We start from the raw sequence: 25,894 nt of genomic DNA on the forward strand, positions 1-25,894 counted from the left end.
CACCAGCTCGAAACCTATATCAACAATTTAAAAACAATATACCCAATAACAAACTAATTCCAGAGATCCAAGCCAAGCAATGGCAGGAAGCCTCCCCTTCCATGAGAAAGGTGCTGATCAGAGGACGGCTCTAAAGCAGCACCTTTACCAGGAGGTGGAGAGGACTTCAGTTGGATCGGTCACTTTATGTTTGAAGACTAAAATTACATGCAAGGGGGTGAGTTGGCATTCTGGTCGGCTCCTAAGGAGACATGATTTGATCAAAATAGGGTTTTAGTCATTATCTGCACTTCTTTTAAGCTTACACCGCCTCTCCGTACTGGAATTGTCTCCTCAGTGTACTGAATCATATGCAGGCTATGGGGTTAAAGTGAGTGAGTGGTACTTAGAGAATCCCCCTCCCCTGCCTCATGAAGACTTGGTTTGGTAGTCTCTGGAGAACAGCACGATCTCCCAAGGTGTGTGCTCGTGGAGGAGTAATGGTGGGAACATGAAGAGAAGAGATTTCCAGCAGGATGCAATAGTTTGGAAATGCTGTTGATTCATCTTTGCTCTTAAATGAAGAGTACTTTTTTTTGGGGGGGGGGGGGGGGGAGGAAGGGGGAAGGGAAACTGTCCAAGAAATTTTCCATCTGTAGGTATTTTCAGGGAATCCCCTGAGTTACGAAAAGTTCAAGTAAAAAAAGAAAAATCAGCCTATAATAATTTTGTATATAATGACTGAACTACTATAAATCCACAAGCAACAGTTCAGACACGGTGCCTCCAAAGCGTTCATCCCCTCCCTTCCCCTGCCAGGCACGAGCTGCGTCCTGAGGAGAGGCGGAGGGGGAAACCTCTTCCCCACCTGACTCAGCTCAGGCAGCAGGAGACAGAACCCATCACTACTGCTGAGCGCCTGCAGCAGCTGGAACGGGCATCCCCAGGGTGGTGGTGGCAGAAATGACAGGTGAGCCTGCTAGAGGTCCAAGGGGTGAAGGTGTTGGCACTGAAGAAATCCCTGGAACAGAGACAGGTAAGCAAGAGTTAGAGTGAAACGGGTGCACGGATATCCAGGTCTGCTGTGCTGCTTCTGAAAGGACAAGTCATCCTCGCAGGTCACCTCCTTACATTTTCAGAGCTAGCAAAATAAGCTGAGAGCAAAGATCTTTAACAGAAAAAGCTCAGCTTATGCACATTTGAAGTGTCACCAAAGGGCAGATGTGGTAGCATCACTGTCCTTCCAGCCGCTGCCAGAAATTCCACCTGCAAAGCACTTTACAAAACACAAGGCCAGGAAAGCAGGTCAGGCCGCAGCGAGGCTCTTTTCCCTCTCTCCCACCCACATCTTTTTAGCCCTGCCTTCATCCTCAGTTGCAGGAGACGCCCCAACAGCCCAGCTGCAGAACTCTTCCCTCCCAGACATTCACAGAAACGCTTTGCAACACCAACGAGAGGCGGCAGAACTGACCTGACATCATACTTGCACTGCTGACAGGAGTGCTGCCACCCGGCATGTTGGACGAGCCCATCCGAGCCTGGTCTTTCACAATGGGATCTAGGAAGAGCACACTGTCCTTAGGCACCGTGCTGCCAGACAGCACTGAGGCACGCTGCCTGCCTGACCCCAGCGCACAGCCAGTGCTGGCGAGCTGCCTGTGGCACTGATGGTATCAGCCAGCACCTACTGGAGCACAGAACTTTGCACCGACTCCGCTGGAGGGCACCCAACAGGGTACAAAGGTAACATAACTAAACAAGTCCAGACGTTAAGGACAACTTGCCCAAATTCTGTGGTGTGGAGATCGGCTCGGCACTAAGAGCTGAAGCCATGGCAGTTATCTCCTTTCTACGTCAGGTGTTTCAGAAAACTAAACCCAGCAAATGAATGCAGTGAGCAGAAACATCACAGGTGGTAACAAGTCATGTCTCCAACCATATCCCACAGCTGTGAACTCTAATCAGGTCCACGTGTTGCCTTCCATAAGATGCAGGTAAAAATCACGGCCATCAGAACTGTGACATCCCCTTCCTGCCTCCCAAGCCTACTGCAGCAGGTGAAGTCATTTCAAGTTTGCCTTTCCTCATGATGCCTTCAGTACAACCTTTATCTGCACCCAGACACAAAGTAATTTTGCTGTTTCCCCATTCTCTCTTTCACAGCTTTCAGCTCTGCTAACGCTCATATTTGCAAAACGTTTCAGCTGAACATTTGCCACAAGCATAGGACTGCTGGTTGTTAGTTACAGAAGTCAGCTCAGCACCAACAAAAATAAAGAACCTGAGCAGATACTCCTATTTGTGTTGTCAGACAGCTGTTCTCACAAATCTCAATATGTAGGTTTCTAGGAAAACTGCAAGCATTCAAACATTAATTTTTCACATTTACTAGTGAAAGTTTCATTTTCTGCCTGAGAAAACAAGACTTCAACACACCACTGACTAAGGCACATTTAGCAACAGGATGACTTCAAAGGGCCTGTTTCTCAACAAAGCAGAGTCACCTGGTTTCATCAGACACAGAAATCCGTATATCCAGACACCTGCTGAAATGAGCACAGGTTCAGCAGCAAAGATTCTTTAATGCAGCGCTGCTGATTCACTGCCCTGACAGAGGCACACAACGCTGCCTCCTCAGCTGCTGCAGATGGCCATGGCCTACTTATCCACCTCAGATGAGCAGCCTCAGCTCCAGCACAGCTACTTGCAAAGCAGCGGCCTCTGCTGTTGCAGTGCTTAGCTCTGTCTGTACAACTACTCGGGTGGAGATTTCCCAGAGGAAAGAATGCAGAGGTGTGAGTGTGTAAGACCTGCTACTTACAGAAGTAGGGGTGTTCCATGGCTTCTCTTGCTGTGAGTCGTGACTGGTGGTCATATCGCAACAGCTTGTCTAAGAAATCCAGAGCTTCAGGACTCACCAGATGTTGGTTCTCGCTGTGAACAAAGCGCTCCCATCGTTTACGGGAGTGTCTGCAGAAAACAAGGCACACAGGTGAGGTGAGGCAGAGCACCCAGGTGCCAGATTCCTGTTGTTTTTTAAAGATAGGACTGCAGCAGATGCCCAGCTCAAAGACAGGTCACTGCTTGCTGCAGCAGCGAGGGGCTGAGCCGAAGCAGAGCACACAGAGCAGTACACCGAGCCTCCACGTGGCGGCACAGCTGCCACGCTTCCGACAGCACGAGGCCAGAGTGAAGGGAGGGCCTGAAGCCTCGGTTCTGCTCTTCTGTTACACTCTGAACGTTGCTTCCTGGTCACACATGAAATAACTACGAGGAAAATAACATGCCAGTGCCATCAGCAGAAATTCATTTCCTATTTGACAGTCTTGAGAACCACGGCTGCTCTTTTTTCTGCAATACCAGAAGGAGCGTTGGCCCTTCATGCTTTATGCTCTGGCAGTTCAATTATTAACCTAAATGACACTTAAAACTCGTTCCTCAAATGCATCTGCAGATACAGGTTTATAGGAAGCACTGGCAAAGCTGGGTCAAAAGCACAAAGCAGCAGTTCTCTCTAAAGCAAAAGTCTTTGTTCACTTCAAGCTCCAACTCCACCAAGAGCTCTCCATCTTCTGAACTACTTCCCAGCTTGGCTCACCTGCCCAAGATGTCATTGAAACGTGGATCCAGTTCAATGTTGTATTTGTCAATGTAGTCATACAGATCTTCTGTTCCCAGCACCTTGGCTATCCTCACCAGCTAGGAACAAACAGAAAAATAAGTCACTACTGTGAGGGAATAACAACAACAACAACAACGTCAGAGCCAAGCACGAAATACTGCAGCATATTCCCTTGGGAGCTGGAACACAGTCTGAGACAGCAGGCATGGGCTCATCTCACAGCTCCAACCATCCCACTGTAACTGTGGGCACCAGAAGTGTGTCCCCACTCAGGGCTGTGCAGCCCAAAGCAGCCTGGTGGCAGCTGTGTGCCCTCACATAACACTTAGCAGATGGATAGGACAGGGGCTTTCCACCAACTGTCACCTCAGGAGTAGTGGTTCAGTGTCCCAGAACACATCCCCCTTAATAAAAGCAAGGTTGTGACTTTTACCAGATACGTACCAAGGAGCTCAAATATACAAAGCACTAAACTATTTCTATCTGTTTTAGATAACCTTGCATGGTTTTAGGAAGGGAAGGGACATGGCTTCAAACTGAGCACAGAAGCTGTTAAGGAAATGTTTAAATTCTTCTTTGCATTCCTTAATAGAAGTGTAAGCAGAAAGTCTTCACTGTGAGAAGGGAACAGAGATCACACATGAGCAGCTCTCACCTGATCATAGTTGTCATGGCCATGGAAAAATGGCTCCTTTCGGAATATCATACTAGCCAACATGCAACCCAAGCTCCACATATCCAGACTGTAATCATACATCTGTACAAAACCAGAAGGACAATTCAATTTCTAATGAATTCAGCAGACAGGACTCCCGAAACTCACAGGTTCCCCCCTCCCTCCAGAAATGCAAACATGGCCATATTACACCAGGAACAAATATGTTACTGCATCTTCATTATCAGAACACTGTTCAACTCAGGGGGAACAGTTCACACAGCATTAGCTCCTCTCACAAAGACTTCATTTCCATTCCTCACTGCACAACCAGGCTTGATTAAGAAAAGAAATCAATCAACATTTGCATTCCAACATCCATGATGAAAGTTCAGCTCTTCAAGTCCCCAGGTGACTCCCTTTCACTTGGTGGCTTTACATCCATTACATCTCTTCATGTATTTTAGAACAGACCACCTTCAGAGTCAGGTTGCTGAATGCCTGAATTTCTGGTTCACTATCTGGAAACATTCAAGGTTTTCTGCATACACATCAGTGACAAATCCTGGTCATTCTTACCTGATAATCTACAAGGAGTTCAGGTCCTTTGAAATATCTGGAAGCCACTCTGACATTGTACTCCTGGCCAGGGTGATAGAACTCAGCCAAACCCCAATCTATTAGTCTAAGCTAGAAATGGTAGAAAACAATGAAAATCATCAAGGGATGTGCCAGCTCTGCTCCTACTGAGTCGTGCTACGACGGTACCTGAAAGCTTCATTTACAAGCTCTCTCTTCTCAGTTCATTTGAAATTGATCAGAGTATCTGTTCAGATATTCTCCACACGCCAAGACCATCAACCACTCTAAGTCAAATCTCTCCTTACCAACCCAACCAGAACACACAACCCATAAAAATCTTAAGTGGTTCACAAGATTTCAAGTTTCTCCATGCCATGGAAGCACAGTCCCCCATATGACCCCCCCCCAAAGATGTCTGCAAGTACCTCTATGACAGGATACCAAAAATGAACCCCTGTTTTGCCAAGACAAAAGTAGGACCCTTCCCTGCCCTGCAGTACCTTTCTGTGCTCATGATCAATCATGACGTTGTGAGGTTTGACATCTCTGTGCATGATTCCCATGCTATGGCAGTAATCTAGAGCCTGCAAGTGACAAAGAAGCAGATGCTGGAGTTGCAAGAACCTTTCAAGCTCAGTCACATTCAGAATTATTTCTGCATACACCAAGGTTACCCAGGCAGCACGACTTCACTGTTCAGTGATGCACTCAGAACCAGACTCACAGATCACAGCAAAGACCTCCAGCATCCCCTCCCAAAGTCCCAGCAAAAGAAGTGTCTGGTTTCACCTCCTGTGTTTATTCCCCCCCAAAAAAAGGATTTCTGGAGTTCTCAGTGTATCCAGATAAGGGCTTTGCTATCCTTAATAAGGACTAGAATTTCTTGTGGAAACGTGGCTAACCCATCAGTACTGTACTGATCTGATGCCTATTTTTAAAACCAATTCTTTCACAGTAACCAATTTCTTTCATTCTTTCCTCCTTTCCCCCATTAGTGACAAGATAACCATTGCTAAAGGATCAGCTGACTACAAAGCTGAGAAACCAATCAAGAAAACAGGAAAACCCCAACTTACCTTCAAAATCTCATACATGTAGAATCGAATATCATAATCTGTTAATGTCTGATATAATTGCTGTGGGAAACAAACACATCCCATCAGAGGTCAACACCAAAGAAAAAATATCACAACTGTGCCAATCCAGAACGACCCAATTCCGTCCTCTGCTGATGTGACTCTCCAAACCCCACAGATACTCAGCCTGTTCCTCTCCCATCCACATCACACACAGCTCACTTCCAGCTGTTCAGAACTCTGCTCTGCTCCTCTCACTAACTCCCAGCACCAGCCCACCGACTGCACGATTGCTGCAGACTGGCTCTCAAATACACTGAGGGGCTCCCAGCTCGAGTAAAGCTGTCCCAGGCATTGATGGCCTACAAGGTTAACGGATGAATTTGCTCTGAAGGTTACAATACCACAGAGATCTGGATCTTCACCTCCTAACTACCAAGGAACTGAATACAAACTTCTATCCAAGTGCATTCATCTTCAAAGACAACTGGTATGTTGGAAGGAAATGATTACATAACCTGTCTTCCCTCTACATATTAGTTTCTTCCCAGAACATTACAAGAGGCTTCTGAATGGAAAACACAGAAGGTCAGAACTCATACTATACCTTAAAGTCTGTGTTGTTTACATGTTCAAAAACCAAAGCAGGGGTCCGAGACTGAAACAGAGAGAAAAAGTGTTCAGCCTTGAGATAAACTGTTTCCATTCAAGATAATGCATTAAATCATTTCAACTCCTAAAATTCCTAAAAAAGCCCCTTCTGCCTCAGGCACAGCTGTAATTTCCCTCAGACAGAACAGGGCCTGCACTCTGTTCTGCCCCTAGAAGAAATGAACACATCTCAGTTCACTGCTGCTTCCTTATAGAGCGAGGGGCAGAAGTGACCTGTGGGGGGAAAGGCCTCTAAAAGAAGTTAATCAGATTAAGAGCTGATCTCATTAAGGGATTCACAAGCAGGACTTAAGGGCAGAGGAAAACAAAAACGTCAGATCAGAGCTGTAGTGAAAGACAAACTTTACCCACAAACCCAAGGCACCCTTTACTCACCACAGGGTCTTTTACTATATCTGCAAGAGTGATTATATTGGGACCGCCTCGCAAGTTTTCTAAGATCTTGATTTCACGCTTGATTTTCTTCTTTTTAACAGGCTGGAGAATAAAACACAGAGCATAAGACAAAGTGGCCATCAAGTGAGGCAAACAGACACGACAGATGACAAAGGTACCTGACTGCAAGTTAGCAAAATACATCAGCACCTTTGCAAGTTAAGTTCCAACAGCCACACTTGGTTGTTACCTATGAATCATTTCAGTAAGAACTCACATCTCTGAACACATTCCAACAGTCAAAAATCTGTTAAGTGACATGTGCTAGGTGTACAGTTAGGAGAAACCCATCAGCTATCCAAAGGCCACACTAAACAAAGGTATTTCACCAGTCAAGACTGTGGAACAGTAAGTTTCCAGGAGACCTTAACTCAGCCTGGAAGAATATTATGCCTGCAATGGAACGTGCAAAGCAGAAACTCTAAATTTAAGGTTAGCAGCCTCTGAATTTTATCACTGCCTTGAAAGGACAACAGTCCTGCGAGCTTATGGGCTTCATTCCACATAAAAGCATGCTGGGGTTCTGGTAGCTAAGAGGTGAGAATTCTCTAGTCAGCTCCTGAAAACTTTTCTAGCTCCAAGTAAAAACACTTTCAGAAGCGTGCTGCACATCAGGACTTCTTAAAGAGAAAGGTTAATTCCTTACAGGCAGAGATTTAACTTCATAACCAAGCATATGGTTTCTTATTAAGAGCTTGCAATGATAGCCTATTTCACTTAAGGGGACTCTGAAGCCAGACTTCAAGGATTTCAGTCTTAGAACACAAGACACTTCAGACCAACTGCTGCATTTTCTGGCCTCCCGATCACTTCAGGACCAATCTCATGTTTTCCCCAAACCCCTGCTCACCTTGAGAATTTTAACAACTACTTTTTCATTATTTGTAATGTTGATGGCTTCAAATACTTCACTGTATTTGCCTCGGCCTAATTTTCGAACTAGCTGGTAGTCATCTTGATTTCTGTGGAGATAAATAGGTAAAGAATTCCAAATAGCTCAGACATTTCCATCAGAATTTACAAGGTGCTCCTTAACTCTAAATCACTGCCGCCCCCTTCCAGAGAAGGTGGATAAACAAGCACCTTCAGTCCACTGAAGGCCATGATTACGAACTGAGAGAAGCAGGGAGCTTCTTTGTCCAGGCCCAATTCAACCCACAAGTTGTTTCTTCTGCAGTAGTAATGTGAGCCCATCTGGACTTCAGCAAACTCAAGCTATCTTTTCCAGAGGTCTAAGTAGGTTTGGGAGCTACATTTTTCCTAACATAATGCTAGGAAAACATCAGTAGGGCTATCAAGACAAAAAACTTCAGTGCTCGCCCATTCAATAGCAGACCAGGCACAGGACACCACTTCTGCTCAGCTGAGGACAGGGCTGTCTGGGCCCTGCCCACAAAAGCAGGAGCACAGAGCCACCAAGCTGCATCACTGCCATCTGATTCTTGGACATTTCAGTCATGAGCTCGATTTAGACACTTCCCTCCTTCAGAAAGGAGCATGGATGTCTTTTGTAGTCACTGGCAGAGAGAAGAGCAACAGGTCGCAAGGAGACATGTACCTATTTCATTTTGCTGAGTCTCTGCACTCCTCCAAATCAGAACCATTTCTCCAGCCCCACTCCCAGAGCCATTTAGCCTGTTTCAGATAAAAGACTTTCTTCCTTCTGAAAAGAACAAGTTTCCTGACTGCGTGTCAAAAGCTATTCCAACCAAAATCTTAAGGGAGGCACTAAAAACATTCTTGTGCTGCCAGGGATCTAAAAACTTGAGGAGACCATTTCAGATACACCAACAGGCTGTTCTGCCATTTCTGCAATGCCAACGAAAAGCCGTGATCCTGACTTGCCATTTACACCACACATCCAAAGAGCGTGAAAGCCTAACGCAGCACAGGTGCCAAAGCTCCCCCTGCACCCCTCTGCAGACCCCACGAGACCCTGCCCAGCCCACACTTACCCCCACTCAACCACATGCGACTCGTAGTCCCAGTACTCCCGGGGTCTGTGTGTGTTCACATCCGTGTAAACCCTGGCCCTGCTCGGCACGGGTCCCGACATATCAGACAGGTTGGCAGGTGGAAGCGATGAGATGGCTGAAACCAGAGGCTACCCAATCTCCACAGTAGGACAGAGGAGAAAGGCCTCAGACAGGCCTCTGGTTCTTCCAACTAAAGAGAGAGAGAAAATAAACCAAAGGTTAAAATCTCAAGATAGTATAAAAATATTGAAGTTAATAATTAAAAGCTGTTGAGAAGAAGTTGGAGTCCAGCCACGGACCTGGGATCGTTTGTCAGGACCTGAAAGCCATTTGCCTGCTTTTCCTCACACAAGACAGGACCGTCTGGACCCAACAGCAGAACAAACACCCTGAATGCACCTTGCGACTTTCAGTACCAAGTATGTAACTTATGGCTGGAAAGATAACTTTCCACAAGGGAAGAAAGGCAGCATGCTCTGTCTCAGCAGACGGGCTCCTCCCTTCAGCTCTCAGCAAAGGCAACGGCCATCGACTGCAACTTTTCTCCACCCTGGGCAAGTTTGTGCCAGTGCAGAAGCAGAACCCTTCACTCCCTGTGTGCTGCACGTCCTGCCCCTCTTGCAGGACACTGAGAAGCCGTGCTGCCAACAGCAGACAGATTTACAAGGTCACCTGTGCAACCTAAGTTAAGCACAGCCCCAAGTTTCAATTTCTAGAAATGCAATCTTCATTGAAAGCAGAATTTCTGAGCACATGCTCTGATTTCTGAATATTTACAGCAGCAGTAACTTACTCTAAGAACTACACTAACCATGCGGAGCAGCTCTGTTCCCAGCCTGCCATAAGACCCCAGAGTCACTACTGATTTCTCACTCAGTGACCATACAGGGAAGTTTTACTCAAAGCCCTGCAGAGGAATCACAAGTGTGCTTCGTAGCACAAATGAGCTCCTTGGTGCAGAGGCACAACCTGTTTATGGAGCACACTGCTTTCTCAGGCCTGCTCAAAGGCCCCAGCTAACATTGGCAGGACCTCCATCAGCAGGACAGTGACCCACCACCTCCAGCCCCAATTCAGAGCATGCTTCCAGTACTGCCAGTGCAAACACACTGCATGGGCTACAAACACCCTGACGTGAGGGATGAAAAGCAGCACCTACAGGTGGTCCTACCGATATCACCCAATAGAATTAGAATGCACAAATATTACGGTGGCATAAAAACTTCAAGTCAATGACGTTTCCTGTATAAAAACCAGATTGTTGAGACTCTGGACAAAGCTCCTGGTATTTATAAATCCAGGCTATCTATTAACAGCACACTGGTAAAGGCAATAACGCATGCCAAAAACCTCACACAGTGTTTTTTTTTTCCTTTTCAATAGGCCAGAAGCAGGCAGAGGAAAGCTCTCCATTCAGCCAAGCATTAAGTGCTATGGTTTTATACCGGACGTATCGTCCTGCCTAAATAAAAGCAGCGCCTTGCACCCCTCAAATCTTTCACCACGAGTGAAAGCTGACATACTTTTAAACATTTAAATACAAGAATGCCTTTGTCAGCTTTCAAAATAACTTTGGAGGAAGGAAGCTGTATCAGTGTGAAGGAGCATTGTTCGGCATGCAGCACAAGGCAGGCTGCACGGCTGCGGTCACAGAACGGCCCTCCGTGGGCAATGCTATAACCCAAATGAAGGGGAATTATTTGCTATGCAATCCTATCCCTTCGTGCAACTACTACACTGCAGGAAGAAGCAATAGCACCATTAATCAGAAATTAATAAGACCTAGAAATCTGCTCAGAGCCGTTAGTTTAAGCTACCAGGACGGATCACGCCAGCAGAAAATTCTAGAAGTCAGATCCTGCTCTGCTGACAGCATCCTGTCCACGGCTTTGATGTCTGCAGCAGGGAGCCCAGAGGCACAAATCCTCCTCCTGCACTGTTTCCTACAGCTCCACCAGCAGCCGCCTGCTTTGGATGCAGGAATGCCTGCGACATCTCCTCCTGGCACGAGCGCACCAAGCCTTCTCTCACAGCACCATCCGTGGTAACGTGGGCTATTTTTTGACCTGGTGACACACAAATGCTGTGGCAGGCAGCTGCAGGTAGGCAGGGAAGCAGCCAGGCTGAGAAGGGACACAGCACTGCTCTCAAGTCTGCAATGAAGGCGCGACTGACTTCCGACAGCAAGGGACAGGGAGCATCCAGGTAACAGCACCAAGCACAACTGGGAAAAAAACCCACCTGCTCCAGGGCAAAACGTTCATTCCTCTAACAAAATACACCTCTAACAAAATACACCTCTAACAAAATACACCTCTAACAAAATACACCTTTCAATAGATCGGACAGCCATCATCTCAGACCTCAAACCATTTATGTGGCATGACTCAGCTGCTCAGAAAGTCAGTGTGTATTCCAAGGCTGCATTAGCACAAGTGCAAGTTCACTAGAGTGCTCTCAGCACCGTGCAGTTAATTTAATTCCAGAGTTTCATCATTCTGTTTTTGTTTCTCTTATCTCCTCGTGCTTCCAGCAGGTTTTCCACTCGCTTTTTTTGTCTGCCCAACACTGCTTGTGTGGGACCTACACATCGAATCAGAGAGTATCTGGAGCTGGAAGGGTCCCACAGGGATCTAGGCCAACTGCAGTCTGCACACAGGCAACCCAGTGTCTGAGATGACTGAGCAATTCTAATTTTTAAGCACAATCCACATCAACACAGAACAGGATTGTTCCACACCTCCCAGCAAGATCACTTCAGCAGGCAAAAAAAAAATTAAGAAGTCAATCTCATTATCCAAAGATGGATCAATTTGCACAGTAGATATTTCCTTGTCATGTAGCTGCAGCCTAGCACGAGCTCTGTTGTAACAGACTGCTCAGGGGTTTTTAAAGGAAATCAACTGTAGCTTCTAAGAATGGCACACAGTGCCTAACTGTGAAGGTAGGTATTCCATCTACTGCTTTTTTAAGTGGAAAGGAGAGAATCTATACAGATAATTTGGTTTTGAAGCAAACAAAGTGACTTACTTACACAAACTTACCTCACCTGAAAGCTTCTCACTCCCTCTACTCAAACTGCTAAGGAACATGCATATGTTTTGCATTCACTACACCTGCAGAGGGATAATCTTGCAATGAATCCAAATTCTTTGACAGAGGGACAAAGAGGAATAAATAACTGTCATGTAGTTTTAAGGTAGAAAATACACAGTACAAGTAGCAATTACACCTAACTGAGATGAGTGTCCTGAGCTTATTAGAAAGGTTAAACTCTATTACTGCAGTCAGAATCCAAACTGAACGGGCCATTTGTTAATTCCTGCATGTGACAGCATCACAGAATAATTTACTTATTATCTGGACCACCAAAAGCACCCTATGTTGTAGGTAAGGTTGCTGTCACTAGCATCACCAACAACCACCACCCTCACAATGGGAAGAAATAACTTCTGTATCTAATCAGAATTTCTCATCATCTGGAGGCACTCCAGGGCTGTGCTGCAAAGTTCTGTAACCACATCCCACCTCCTCCATTACTCGTCCTCCCCAGCTGTATTCCCTTCAGAGGCAGCAAAGAATCTGCAACAAAAGCAGACCAAACAGACCAAATCCTCCATCCACAGAACCAAACCCACGGTGTTGTGGCAGTAAAACAGCAGTTCCTATGCTAGAGTGCAAAGCAATGTAGTACCTGCTGCACCTAGGCAGAAGCTCTGCTGTCGTCAGTCCTCTGCTGGCAGACAGGAACCTGCTGCTCAAGTGCCACCAGCTGGCTGACTGTGAGCTGGAGCTAACCTTACACTGAAACATGTGGGGCAATAGGGCAAGCCAAGCAAAAGCATCCAAGGACTGATGAAAACAAAACACACCTCTGAAAAAAAACCTGTCGTTTCTCAGTTGAGCTGAAGCACGCAGCTAAGAAACAGAAGCACGAGTCTGTAGGCAATGCAGCAGATCAGTGAGGAACACAAAGCCCTCAGTTACCCGCCTGGCACTCGCTGCCCAGCTCCCTGCCTTGGCAGTGCAAGGACACAGAGCAGCTATTCTGCCCCAGCAATACCCCTCAGGCAGACGATGCACGGTGGCAAACCCAAACAGGCCCAGCAGTTGGTTTTTGCACACAGGCCTGCCCTTAACTATGGTCTGTCAGTGTTAATAAGCCAGCTATCAGCTCACCCTGCACCACAGGGCTCTGCTTATCCTGCGTGCAGAACGGTGAGAACGGGGTCAAACTCCACACTGCTGATAAGTAGTCCATAGGAGTGCCTGAGAGTCAAAGTCAAGGGATCAGAACAGCTGTGCTGCCTCCATACAGGAACGGCTGGGTCCACTAATTAAGAGAGACCCCTTCTTCAGAGTTTGACTTTCTCTAACAGCAGCTTGCTGTGCTACCTTTGCTGCCTGAAGATCAGCAAAACAGTCAAGAGATTCTCGGTGTTTACTTTGAATTTGATTTTTCAAACTTTTTAATTCTTTAATTTAAATCACTGCGAGAAAACACCCCCTTTTTAAGAAGGAATCTAGCATCTATGCTGTGTTACTGTAATCCCTATGGCAACCCCTGCCCCATGGAGGACTTCATTCCTCATGAAGCATCTCCCCTAGAGCACCATGCACAACCACTACAGAGATTTCCTTTGCCAACTTCCCAACTGCACCACTCTGAGCAGGTGGCACCAAAACACAGGTAAGCAATTAAGCAAATCAGCAGAAACACACCTATTTGGCCTCTAGTACAATGCTTTTTTTCTTTCCCTTTTTTAAAGTCAGAAATAACCAAGGTACTGGATTTTTTTCCCCCCCTCCTTTTAAAGGCAATGCTTTTAACATGGAGTGCCTCTCAAGTACACAGTTACCAGAACCTGAAACCTAGAAATCTGCAGCAGTGTGACACAGCACACACAGCGAGCTGGAAGCCAAGAGCTTCCCAGAAGACTGTTGTCCTGGGGAACTCCAAGTACTACCAAGGGATGACCTTTGTGGAGAAGGCTTGGAGTATAAATAAGGCACCCACAAGCATAAGCATCGCTTGACACTGGTCTGCCTGCAGGCTGCTGCTCCCAGCACAGCCAGCTCTTGTTGCCCCAGCAAGCGGGACACTGCTGGCTGTTTGGTGCCACCCAGGCAGACCAGAGAGAACTCTGTCCCCTCTGTTCAGTATCACAGGTGACTCACTTGAACTTAGGTGGAGTCAGCAGAGTGCATCCTATCTAAGGGGTAAGAAGTCCTAAGCTGCCTCAAGCCAAACCCAAAGAGCCAAGAACGTATTTCTATCGCTTGGCCAATTCCACACCGCCTCCTCCTGCCCCCAAGCAGAAAGCTGGATGTCACAGTGGTCACACAGGTCTGCAGACTTCCCTCTCACTTCTACTTTCCCCACGTAAGCTCATTATAAGCTGCAAGTATGACTAAGTAAAGCTGTCAACAGACTAAAACAGACAACCAGTTCATGATGGGGAAAAAAGCTCTCAACCAGTCAAGGACAGTATTACTGTAAGCAGCCTGGAACCTGAGGTTACACTGCTCCTCTATTCCTGCTCACCAGAGAGACATTACCTTCCAGAGAAAATGGCTCAAACCCAACTTCTGAAATCCTAAGTACAGGAATGTGCTTTGTTAGTGGGAGGAAGCATTCCAATTATTAGACAAAATTGGTTATAATCTTTATAATCTCCTCCACGTAGCCTATCTAGCCCTTGCCTGTGAAGCCTCCCAGGAAGGAGCACTCACTTCTTCAGTGTTTGGAGAGCATCTGGTACTGGGTAGAGGCTGCTGAAATGAAAAGAGCAAGATATGCCTAAATTCTGTAATACAACCTACTGACAGCCAACATTGCTCAAATCTCAATTTAGGAAGAAACAATAGTAACCAACTTGATCAGAAACACGTGTTCTATCTCACAACAGAAATCTGATGTATTTTCACAATAGTGGAACTGCAGCAATACAGAATGGAACAGATGACCTCCACAAGTCCCCTGCAGCCTATATTTCTCTGCGATTTTATAGCTGAAATAGAAATGAGCCCTGATCAACAGAACTGACATTTCACATCCTTTCCTGAAACCCATTTACCTACTAAAGGGACAATATCAACCGAGCAGCAGATTTTTAACATCTAAATGAGTTGAAAGAAAGCTTCAGTTTGAAACCAAAAACTTTTCTCTTGATATTTTTTTGGAACAGCAGCCTGCTCTAACAACATGTTTCCAACAAAATCATTTTCCAGATTTCTTTTAAATAGCTGCTTGTGTCCGGCTCTGGAGCAACCATAAATCTAATGCATAAGGACCTCAAGCATTATTTTTAAAGAGAAACAGGAATAGTTGTGATTTAATTCAAAGTAGGACATGACCAGCCATCAGGGGAAAGAGATGACAGGCTAAGAAACATCTTGGAGCAATTCTGCACCAGCAATGTTCCAACATTAAGACCGGCTCTTTCTTTACCCATGTTATTAATTCCTCCTCTGAATTCCCTGCAGCTTCTGCCAGTGAAGAAGTAATCCCTCGTAACGTGGGCCTCAGTTGGACAGAAGTCACAGGACCAGTCACTGGAATGGTTTTACTGCAGCTCCACAGTCCTGGGCACACCTCAGCCCTCCTGCTTTACAAACAGTGCAAGAGCACCCCACGCCTGATGGGCCACAGGGTGCTCCAGCAGCTCCGTCACAGTTAGCCTTCATTGTTGTTCAGAGCCATAGCAACAGAACTTTAGAAGAGCTCACACAGAGAATCACCACAGATCATCTACAGGTTTCCAGACTCTCAGCCTAGTTGGACAAGCGTCCTTTGCAAACCTCCTGTGTTGGCAACTGCACATATACCTGGGCCAAACGAGCTGGGATTTCCTCCAGCAGCAGGAGGCTGCCAGTGACTGGAACGTTCCTCACTGCATCTCCTAAGAGATTCCATACAGAACAGCCAGTCAACTTTGCAAGTTCTTCTCTTCCCACCCATCCCATCAGGTCGTAGCCTCTCCTTGCATATCTGAAGAGCTGAGCTAATTCACGGCACAGAGAGCAAAAGGAAAGCTCCTCCCCACACAAACCCACCCCCTGGAATGAGCTGCAGCACTCAGCAACGCAGCTGAGACCCCCGTGCCCTCATAGCAGAGCGCAAAGGGCAGCAGCTCCTCCTGCTACAGCTCCCAACCCTCTCAGACAGGGCAGCTATTGTTACTGCCACCACCTCACATTCATGGCACAATCAAATAAAAATGGCTACAGGCCTGACTCAGAACAGACAGCAAAAAAAACCAGCTCCAAGTGTAGCCACAAACAGCCAAACCCATGCCCACAGCAAACCAGAAGGTGGTGACAATCCTCTGCCGCCAGCATCTCTTGGCACTTGGGTGGGCTGAAGAAGAGGAGTTCTCCCTCACATCAGGGACAGCTGAGGCTGTGTGCTACCTGGGGCTGTAACACAGAATACAGGGTTTGTTTTTATTTTGAGCATTTCAAAGCAATTGCTTGCAAGGACTTCAACACAGAGCGAAGCAATTCCTTCTCTTCTAGACACATTGCTGTGAACTGAAGCTCCTGCTGGAGCTTTGGACAATATTTTCCTGTAAGTCAATGACCAAAATTACCACTTCTGAGGTCTTGGCAAAACCAGGGACTTTTCCTGAAAGCTCAGAAAGGGGAATGTTTCAGCATCACCACAGGCTCTTCCCAGCTGACATCAGGTCAACCGGCAGCACGCTCCAGAAGGTTCTTCCTTTGTAATTACCACTAATGACACAGTTGTTTTCCACATTAATTAGTATGCAGAGTACTGACAGCACCACGGCTCAGCTGATTTGACTCCCGCAGTTCACACGTGGCACGAGTCAGCTAGAACTCAACAACTAAATGGAACCTGCTGTCTGTAAAAGTGATTTTTCATCAGTCTGATCAGGTGACTCCTAGAGGCAGGGAAAGTTACCAAAGCCAGAGGCTAAACCTGTTTGTATGGCATGTAACCATTTCTTCAGGAAATCTCTGTCATCAGCTGCTCCCATCAAGCAGGCAGTGCACCGTGGGCCATCTCTGCAGTTCAGCTGGCATCCAAAGGGCTGGGGAAGGGACACTCGAGGCAGCTCCATCTGAAACAGTCCCAGCACTGTTCTGCAGAAATGTGATGCTGTTAGCATGAGACATACCTACAACCACTCTGAAAATCAAAGGGAAACAAAATCACTTCTGAAACTCCAGGAATCGTTCTCTATCATGTGCTGGCTACTCCAACACAGCACAACACGTGCTTTATGCAGCTACAGCCAGACGCAGCAGCTCTCCTAGATATGCCAGGTGATGTCAACACACCAACTGAGAAGCACACCATCATAATTCTTGTATTTTGCACCAGTGCTTTGGAAATTAACCAGCACCTCATGGACACAGCGTTCATCACTCTGTGTAACCCAGCAGGGATGAGTGCTGAATCTCACTAAGCCAAACCACGGTGCTGGCAGTCGTGGGGCAAGCCTGTCCATCTCCCAGCATTGCTCTTCACCCCTTGGAAAGGCCCAGTAAGGCCACTGGGCAGCATTAAGTCATGGCTTAGGAAGAGGATGAGTTGTTGGGTCTCGTTAGATGCACCCATACATCCTGGAATGCCAGAACTTGTAGCTTTGAATTCGTAACTCAGTTGAAGTTAAGCAAAACCACGTCCTCTTCCTTCTGGAACATCATCAGAGCTGTGGAATCTGCAGAAGGTAAGGCTGAAATTTACCAGCAGGCCAGTGGCAGCTAGAGAAATCCACAACAAAACTTGTAAGAAAAGGAGCGGTGCAGCAGCTCTCGCTTTTCTATGCTAGCAATTAATTTGTTGTGCGCATCCACGCCGATCCATTTTCAGAACACTAAAAATAAAGACACAGTGATGGCTCCTGCACACAGGGATGTGTGTGCGCCGCAGAACCGCCTCCTCCCAGGCCAGGAGCCCACGGAGCAGTTCCCTGCATCGCCCTGGGCACGCAGGAGGACTTCTGGAGGTATTCCAGCACGCACTGAGATCTCCCCCACCCAGTCATTAGATTACAGAGCTGGACGGCCTGCTTCAGAAAGCAAATGGTAATGTTCCTTAAAAATCTGGAGGATCGCAATAAAGTCACAGTCTGCACTCACACAGAAATCAGTTGTGTGGAAAGTTCAAATGATTGATATTACAACCTTCCAAATACGAGCCTGGGCGAGAGCTGTCTTGGGTTCTCCAAGAGCTCTGAGGTCTCCTCTCTGCTCTTCAGTCTCCCAAACAGCAGCAAAAAAACGCACAGTAAAATCATCTGTTGGAATTAAGCTGCCCAGAACAGCCTGGCCAAAGGAGCAGGCACAAATCGTGTCAGCATCACTTCACTGCTCCTCCACTGCTGAGGCCTGAGCAACAGGAGATATCCCTGAACTGCTGATCCTACACAAGAACATCAACAATCCCATTTCTGATTATCCTTTCCTACTGAAAGGCAGGCTGGGCGCCTCAATGGCAAATTTAGATGGAGTGTGAGAAACGGGCTGTAAGACACACTGCTTTCATCACCAGAACTAATGCCAGCTCACACAGCTGCAGTCTCCTTTTCAAAGTGGGCTTTCTAGATCTGAAGGAGAACATCTTTGCTCCAATCAGGTTCCACAGATCTCAGGGAAGTCAGATCTTGGAAGCCCCTGGAAGGAGACATCCAGGCTCAGATGAGTTATCCAAGTAATCTTCCAATCAAAAGCAGGTAACAGCTGCAGGGAAATTAAGTCCCTTCTGATCTTAAAACCTGGGCTGTTTATTAAGACCCTTAGAGGACAAGAAAATCCAAGATGGCACCAACCTCACCACAGTTCACAAACCAGATACCTCAATGCATGCAATTCAGAACTGACAAGCCACGGAGGTGACAGCTCTGGTAACCCAGAAATAAAACCCTGCCCCTTCAGAAATGTGACACGAAATTTATCACACCAGCACAATGTCACCCATTTGCCTCTCCTGTCTTGCTTGCCATTATTCCTTAGAGGACATGAGGAAAGATAGAAAGAGAAAATTAGTTCTGTCAGGAGAAAATGCAGGAAAAAAAACTGGAGTGGAAATAGTAAGGATACTGACATTTCATACAGCTGGGAGAAGTTACCTCCCCATTCCTTTCATCATTTTAGAGACACAGTTTCTTTCTCTACTACTCTATTACCATATTTTGGTGTCTGACCTCCCAATATTCCCACCAGAACTGTTTTAGGCATTGAAAAATGCCTGGAATCTCTTATACTACAGTGATTTTGTCACACCTCTGCAGAACTGTACTTTTTCAGATTCTTCCCCAATAATCCCCACTCACTTTGCTTCACCTTTTCTCAAACAAATGAATACCATGAACTGACACTTCAAAAGACTTAATTCCACTAAGTTTCAAGAAATATTCCTTGATCCAGTTTCCTCCAAATCTGCTAGAACCTACTGCCAAGTTTTACCACCCCTCTTCCTAAGAACCATTCTTTCCAACAGAACCCACTTCTCCTCAAACCATGAATCCATACTCCCTGCCACAACCACAACCTGCTCTCCATCAGCCACATGGGACTACCTGCTTTCTCCTCCAGCATCACTCATCACACTCTTCCACCCCACTCTTAACCCCAGCACAGCACATTACCTGCCTATCCAGTAATATCTCCTACATCCTTCCTGCTCTTGGTAACAGCAAAGGAAAGAACAACGTTGCCTCCCTCACTCCCAGGTGCAGACCCCAACCCCATTTCAGCTCCTCACAGGTGGCACCCCACAAAGCAGGCTCACCCACCCCATCTGCAGGGCGCTGAACTCTGCTGCTGCCCACACCCAGACCAGAAGGCAGTGAGGTTTCACCGACACCAAATAAATGGCAGAAATAACACCACCAGGTAACAGAGGAAAGGCAAAACTACAGAAATCTCGCCTAAGCCACGATGTATGGATCACTGCCTACCACTGGAGACCCAGGGTCTCTAGAGCAGTATCCATATGATAAACCCTCCTGTGCCAAGAGGCACCTGATCTGGAGGACTTCCAGCCAGCTATTCCACCTTTTTCTTGCTCCAAGTACAGACACAGTTCGTGTCTCCACAAAGGATATCTCACTGCTGATGTGCTCCACCCAGGCACAGCACTGTGCTACAAGAACCAGCCCATTACCCTAATTCTAGAGATAATAAAGGAGCCGATCAAGCACTCTTTGCTCCACACTTTCCTCTGCGTAGTCCTCTGAAATGGAGCCTCCCCTCTCCAAGCAGCTTTGCCCTTTCTCCAATATGCCAACATGAACATACAGGATGAGCGATTTCACTGTTCCTACATACGCTGCACCCAAATCCATGCCACTAGACTCACCTCCAACACCTAAGCTGACTGGCAACACAGCATGAACACCAGGTCTCTACAAGACCAAACATTCTGAGCAACTATTAGTTTTAATAAGAGAGCCTTCTGAGCAAAAACTGCAACACTACCTGAAGGAAGCATCACTGCTGTCTCCAAGTACCCAGAGAAGCCCTCAAAGCCTCTACAAAGACATGGCACCAGCCATCTTCAGCAGATGCCAAGTTTCAAAGACCACACAACCAACTTCCCAGTGCCAGCATAGCCTCCTCTGGTGCAAAGACACCAGCACAGTGCAAAAGCCTGCCCTGCAACACAGACTCAGGTCCCATAAACACAGCCTGCAAAAGGGATGTGATACCATTTATGAGCCTCAGCATATATCAACCACTGCTGCCAGCAGAAAACATATCAGTGACTTAGTGTTTATAATCCAAACTTTATTGGTTGTACCCAAAGCCCTTAGTATGAAAGAATAACCTAACAAATAGCACACATTAGGTTTCATAATCTTATCTGCCCTTTCGTTTACAAAGCATATTTTACCAACAGTCACACAGCCTGTTGCCCCAAGGCGCACCGAACTAAATTACAGCAAGGGCGAGACTGACCACTGCTGCTCCGGGAGGAGGGGAGGCCCTGCAAACCGCCTGCTTTGCAGCCAGGGCGGCCCAGAGCCGAGCTCCCGCGCCTGGGGAAGCAGATGGAGGCCCCTCCTCGGCCCCTCGCGTTCCCCCGCTCACTTAAGCCAAGGAAAAGAAGGAAAGACGGAGCATTTTAGGTAACGACCACCTAAACCGACGAGAAGACGGGAGGGGGAGGGGGGGATGGGAGGGCCGGTCTCCCACAGAGCCCTGCCCACTCCGCGCGGGAGGCAGAGGGGGGGGGGAGGGGGGAAGGGGAAGCAAGGACCACGGGCCGGCCACAACCCAAACCGCCCCGGGCCCCGCTTTCCCCGGAGGCACGGAACCTCGCCGGGCAGCGGGGGCCGGCCCTGTCTCGCTCCTCCCGCAGGGCCGTACCCGCTCCCCACCCCCCCCTCCCGCCCTCGCTCCCCTCAGCGGCGCCCAGCCGAGTTCCCCCCGCGGCCCAGCTCTCCTCAGGGGCGATCCCAGCCCCTCGGCCCACACTACACCCGGAGCGGGGCGCGTAGCGCGAGGAGCCACGGCGGTTCCTATCCCCCGCCGTCCCATCCTCTCTGCCCGCCGCAGAGCCCCGGGAGAGGCGCCGGAGCTGCCGGGGCCCGCCGGTACCTGCCGCGGCCGCCCGCTCGCCGCCCGCCCGCCGGCCGCACACAGACAATATGGCGGAGGCACAAGGCTCGGCCGCCAGCCGCAGGGACCAGAGCGAGGCGCGCCGGAAGCGGAAACCCCACCACCCGCTGGCGCGCGACGTGCCGCGGGAAGGAGGGGAGGCGGGGAGGCTTTGCGCACGCGCGAAGGCGGGCGATGCGCCGCAAAGGATTGTGGGGGCTGTAGTTCGCAACCGGGAGGTAGGGAGATTGGGAGGGTTGAGGCCTGTTACGGTGCGGCTGGAAGGCGCGGGGAGGCCCGGGGAATCCTCGCTCCGAGCCCGGAACGTCCCGCGAGGTGCGGCGGGGCCTGGCTGCCATACATGAGCGGCCTCGGTGGGAGGCGGCCCGGAGGAGGGCCGTCCCTCCGCGGGTCTGTGCTCGGGGCCCGCCGCCAGGTGGCAACTGCGGCCCAGCGCGGCCTAGCGCGGCCCGGCCACCGGGAGCCGAGCGGTTCCGTGCGCTGCCCGGAGCTCTTTGTGTGCCCTCCGAGCCCGCGGTGCGACCCTGGCCCCCTCTGCTGTGTGGGAGCCCTGAGCCCCTCCAGGGCCCGCACACCACGGCTCGTCGGCTTTGATCCCCCGTCGTTCAGCCCCGAGCTGCACCGCTCCACCGGGGTTTGGCCAAAGGCCGACATCCAGTACCTCTGCTGCAGGCTGAGACCGGGAGGAGGAGGAAATGCATTGAGACCCATCTCGATCGCATCTACTGCCCGCTCTGCCACCACTCCATGCCTTCAAGTCCCCCAAGTAGGGCAGGAATGCACCGCCAACAGGGCAGGAGCGCACCCCAGCTCGCATCGCCCCATTTGGAGACACGTGGCTTCATGCTGATCACACCCCTGCTGCGGGGGCTGTGCTCTGGCCAAGTGCTGCGGCCCCCTGGGATCTGGGAGCCATCCCATAGGCGAGAGGGGCTCTCACTGAGCTGTGCCCACGGCCTCCTGTCCTTAGGAAACCATATGCTCCTGCCCGCAGCCCACGTGCCTGCACCCCTGCAGCCTCGTGCTGCACTCTGCTCTCCCTGCGTGGGAGTCTCACTCACGGGAGGAGCTGCTGGCGGCTGCTTGCCCAAATCCCACAGCCCCCCACCCCAGGTCACTCCCATTAGGTAAAGGAGCAGCTCGTCTTGGCGGGGGTATCTCCCTCTTGTGCTTTCCTTGTATTGTACGGGCCTGGGTCATCGAGGAAATCTTACAGGTCCTTCTGCTGCCGAGTGGTCACTGGGGAAGCCCGGCCCCCTTCCCCCCATTGTCAGCGGCCGGGCTGTATCCTCACTCTGAGCCCCGGCCCCTAAAAATAGCTCTTTGTCAGGCGATTGTTCCGACACCTTCACGGCGGCATTGACGTGGGCTGGAGCAGGACAGAGATGGGGTAGGTGGAGGGGAAGAGCTGGAGGTCCCCCCTGGGACCGCTCTGAGTATTTGCCACTGATAACAGCTCCTGTGGGGGGAAATGGGCTCCAGGCACGTGGCTCTGTGCCAGAGGCCTCCCTGCATGCTGCTGCCCACCCATCACCTCTCCCCCACCTGTCCCTGCTCCGTGTTCATCCTGGGTGCCCAGGCGACCCTGCTGCATGTGGGATAGAAGCCCTCCCAGGTCTCTATCTTGGACCCTGCAGCAAGGTGCTGGACCTGGTGTGAGGTCCAGCCTGACACCCCCAGACCGTTACCCCAGGGAACCCCATGTGTCCATTGCAACGTCGTCGCTGCAGGCAGGAGTCTGCCCTTTGGGGATTGAGTTGGGATGGAAGCCAGCCCAGATCCCACTGTGTTTTGGCCAAGCTAACCCAGCCCTACAGACCTGTCACTGTTGGGTAGGACAGAGTTTGCTCCATGATGGTGCTGCCATGAGCTGCTGGCCCTGCACCCTAGTCAGGGTGCCATACTGCGTGGAGGAGTCCCTTGCACCAGAAGGGGACCCTGCTCTGCTTGTCCTCCTTTGCCCCCTGCTACCTCGCTCCCTGTCAGCTGGAGGTGGCCGTGTCCCTGGAGACCTCTCCTGCCCAGCCACCCCAGCTGCAGAAGCAGTGTTTTATTTCCCATGAGCTCGAGCAGGTCTGGATTAAAATAAACTGCTGGCCCAGATCCCTTTTCTGGTGTCACGGGAGATGCTGTGCTTGCTGTGAGCGCTGCCTACAGCCCTGCTGAGCCCCGACCCTCAGGCCCTGCGTGGCAGCGGGGGCTTGCCCAGCTCTGAGACCTCTCCGTTTGCCCACTGCCACCATCCCCACGCCGAGCTGAGCCCTCTGGGACTGTAGGGCAGGGCACCGGGCCAGCCCCACTCTGATTACCCCCAGCGCTTTTTCCTTTTTCTCCCTTAATTTACTGAGTGCTAAATCCAAATATTACAACTTCCCCTCCACACCGCTGGTTACGCAGGCGGCCCCCGGCCGGGCATTGTCTTATTGTTTGCAGAGGGAAGCTCCAGCGGGAGATTAACCTGGCGTTCACCCCGCGCACAGCTTCACACCCTGTCCCTGCTGGGGGGGCTGCACCCCAGGGAGCACACAGTGCATAGAGGGTCGTTGGACTAGTGACTCTGCAGGGGCTGCTGCATGAGGGCAAGGGGCCTGGCTGCAAGAGCCCTGGGTGCTAGAGCAACACCTTTGCCTCCTTCCTTCCCCATAGAGCTGGCAGGGTGCCGGGGTCTGCATGGAGGCAGAGACTGCCCAGCACCCAACCCAGAGCGCTGTGGTGTGTGCACCTCATACCATCCCTTTCCGCCCCACAAATCCCAGTTTATATTGTGCCCGTCTGTCCCTGCTCCTTCCCTGCTGTTCTGTACCCACCAACACGTTGGGGCCACTTCCCACAGCTTCCCATTTGCCTCCGTGTCCCATGGGTGCTGAGTCTCGGGCTGAGGTTGGTACATCACACATGGGCAGTAACTGCAACAGGGACATTTACCACGGGCAGATGCCATTTAAGACACAGGAGCTTCACCTGGGCAGAGCCCAGGCTGCACCCACCGGTGCTGCCAAGTTGCAGAGATGAGGAGGGCTGGGTGCTGGGTGCCAGGCCTGAAGCCAGATCTGTTTGCATGGCTGTACGCATATGGGCATTAGAAGTGGCTCAACCCTGCTGCTGTGTGCAGGCACTGCTCGCTCACTGTGGGCTCTGCAGTGGCCCTGGTGCGAGCCCCAAGCTCACAGCCCTGTGGGCTGCAGCAGCTCCATCCCATCTGAGCCCCGCTCAGCTGCGGGTGCAGCCCCACTGCATTCCTACCCTGCTGGCCCAGCAAGGTTAAACTGCGGAGAGGCTGAAATATTTGGGAGGGGAATGGAGAAGGGAAAAAAATATATCTATAAAAAGAACGCTTAAAAACACAAGTTAGAGAAAAAAATACCAGGCGCGGAGTGCAGCTGCGGTTCTGGTTCCAGTTCCCAGGTGATGTCAGGCCTGGAGCGTCTCCAGCCCCGGCCCCTCGGAGACGGTCTTTGTGGGTTCAGCACTGAGTGTTTTTCCTTCCTGAGACTCGGGGACACCTTCCTGTCTCAGAGAAAGCAGCCAAAAGCCATTCCAAGGGTGTCCGCGCACAGGAAGGGGAGAGGATGGGAGGGGAGCGCGGGAGGCAGCGCGGCACGGCGCGGCACGGGGCCGGCAGCGTCCGCGGCTGACCGGCTCTGGTGGTCCCATGGTGCACACCCTGCATGGAGCAGAGGGACACCTGGCTCCCAGCAGCCCAGCTCCAGTGCCTCTGAGTCAACATTTCCCCCTAGCAGCGTTGGGAGGGTTTGGAATGCACTGAGACCTACGGGCTTGGCACTGGGACCCATGGGTTTGGCACAGGGACGTGCTAGGGTGCACAGCGCCCGCACTGGGATGTGCTGGGACCCACGACCCCAGAAGTGGGACGTGCTGAGATCTGCAGCTAAGCACTGGGACATGGTGGGATGTCCATCTTCTGTGCTGGGACATGCTTGGACCCATAGCCCCAGCATTAGGACACACTGGAGTGCACAGTTCCTGCATTGAGAGATATTGTGACACACAGGCACCCATGTTCTCGGCACTGGGACACGTTGGGACCCATGGTCTCAGCGCTAGGATGTACTGAGATGCACAGCTCCTGCACTGGGACACACTGGGACCTATGATCCCAGCAGTGGAATGTGAGGGGACACACTAGGAGTTGTGGCTCTGGCACTGGGACATGTTATGCTGCCCAGCTCCTGCACTGTGACCCACTGGGACTCCATCCTCAGTGTGGGGATATGGGAGATGCTGCAGGACTGTGTCCCAGCACCAGGACCACCGGCTCTGCTGGGGCTGGGGGTGCACGGGG

The 25,894-nt window shown here is 50.0% G+C and overlaps 2 protein-coding genes across 2 annotated transcripts in view; one reads left to right on the forward strand and one right to left on the reverse strand.

Annotated features, from left to right (window-relative positions):
- Positions 1-584: 584 nt before the first annotated feature.
- CSNK2A1 (casein kinase 2 alpha 1) lies at positions 585-21,706 on the reverse strand. Its single transcript, XM_052683813.1, has 13 exons — positions 21,571-21,706; positions 8,977-9,187; positions 7,872-7,983; positions 6,962-7,063; positions 6,522-6,572; positions 5,915-5,974; positions 5,339-5,422; positions 4,836-4,946; positions 4,257-4,358; positions 3,578-3,678; positions 2,801-2,949; positions 1,451-1,537; positions 585-1,000 (listed from the first exon to the last, which is right to left on the reverse strand). Exons 2-13 carry the CDS (start codon positions 9,075-9,077, stop codon positions 885-887), a joined length of 1,176 nt encoding a protein of 391 aa, XP_052539773.1. The 5' UTR covers positions 9,078-9,187; positions 21,571-21,706; the 3' UTR covers positions 585-884.
- The window catches only part of FAM110A (family with sequence similarity 110 member A), a 33,469-nt gene continuing 28,422 nt past the window's right edge, over positions 20,848-25,894 (forward strand). Inside the window, exon 1 of the mRNA XM_052683817.1 lies at positions 20,848-21,098. The gene's annotated coding sequence lies outside the window, so the exon portion shown is untranslated. The remainder of the gene's footprint in view (positions 21,099-25,894) is intronic.

The sequence above is a fragment of the Tympanuchus pallidicinctus genome, unplaced genomic scaffold (assembly GCF_026119805.1).
Source record: "Tympanuchus pallidicinctus isolate F22 unplaced genomic scaffold, pur_lepc_1.0 scaffold20, whole genome shotgun sequence".
NCBI classification, from domain to species: Eukaryota; Metazoa; Chordata; class Aves; order Galliformes; family Phasianidae; genus Tympanuchus; species Tympanuchus pallidicinctus.

Bases quoted from the DNA above. Each gene is read 5' to 3' on its own strand.
- CSNK2A1 (XM_052683813.1), bottom strand. From the start codon at position 9,077: ATGTCGGGACCCGTGCCGAGCAGGGCCAGGGTTTACACGGATGTGAAC. The intron at 4,947-5,338 runs GTACTGCAGGGC...TACCATTTCTAG, and splicing joins TTGATCATGAGCACAGAAAG to CTTAGACTAATAGATTGGGG. The intron at 2,950-3,577 runs GTGAGCCAAGCT...TGTTTTCTGCAG, and splicing joins TTCAATGACATCTTGGGCAG to ACACTCCCGTAAACGATGGG.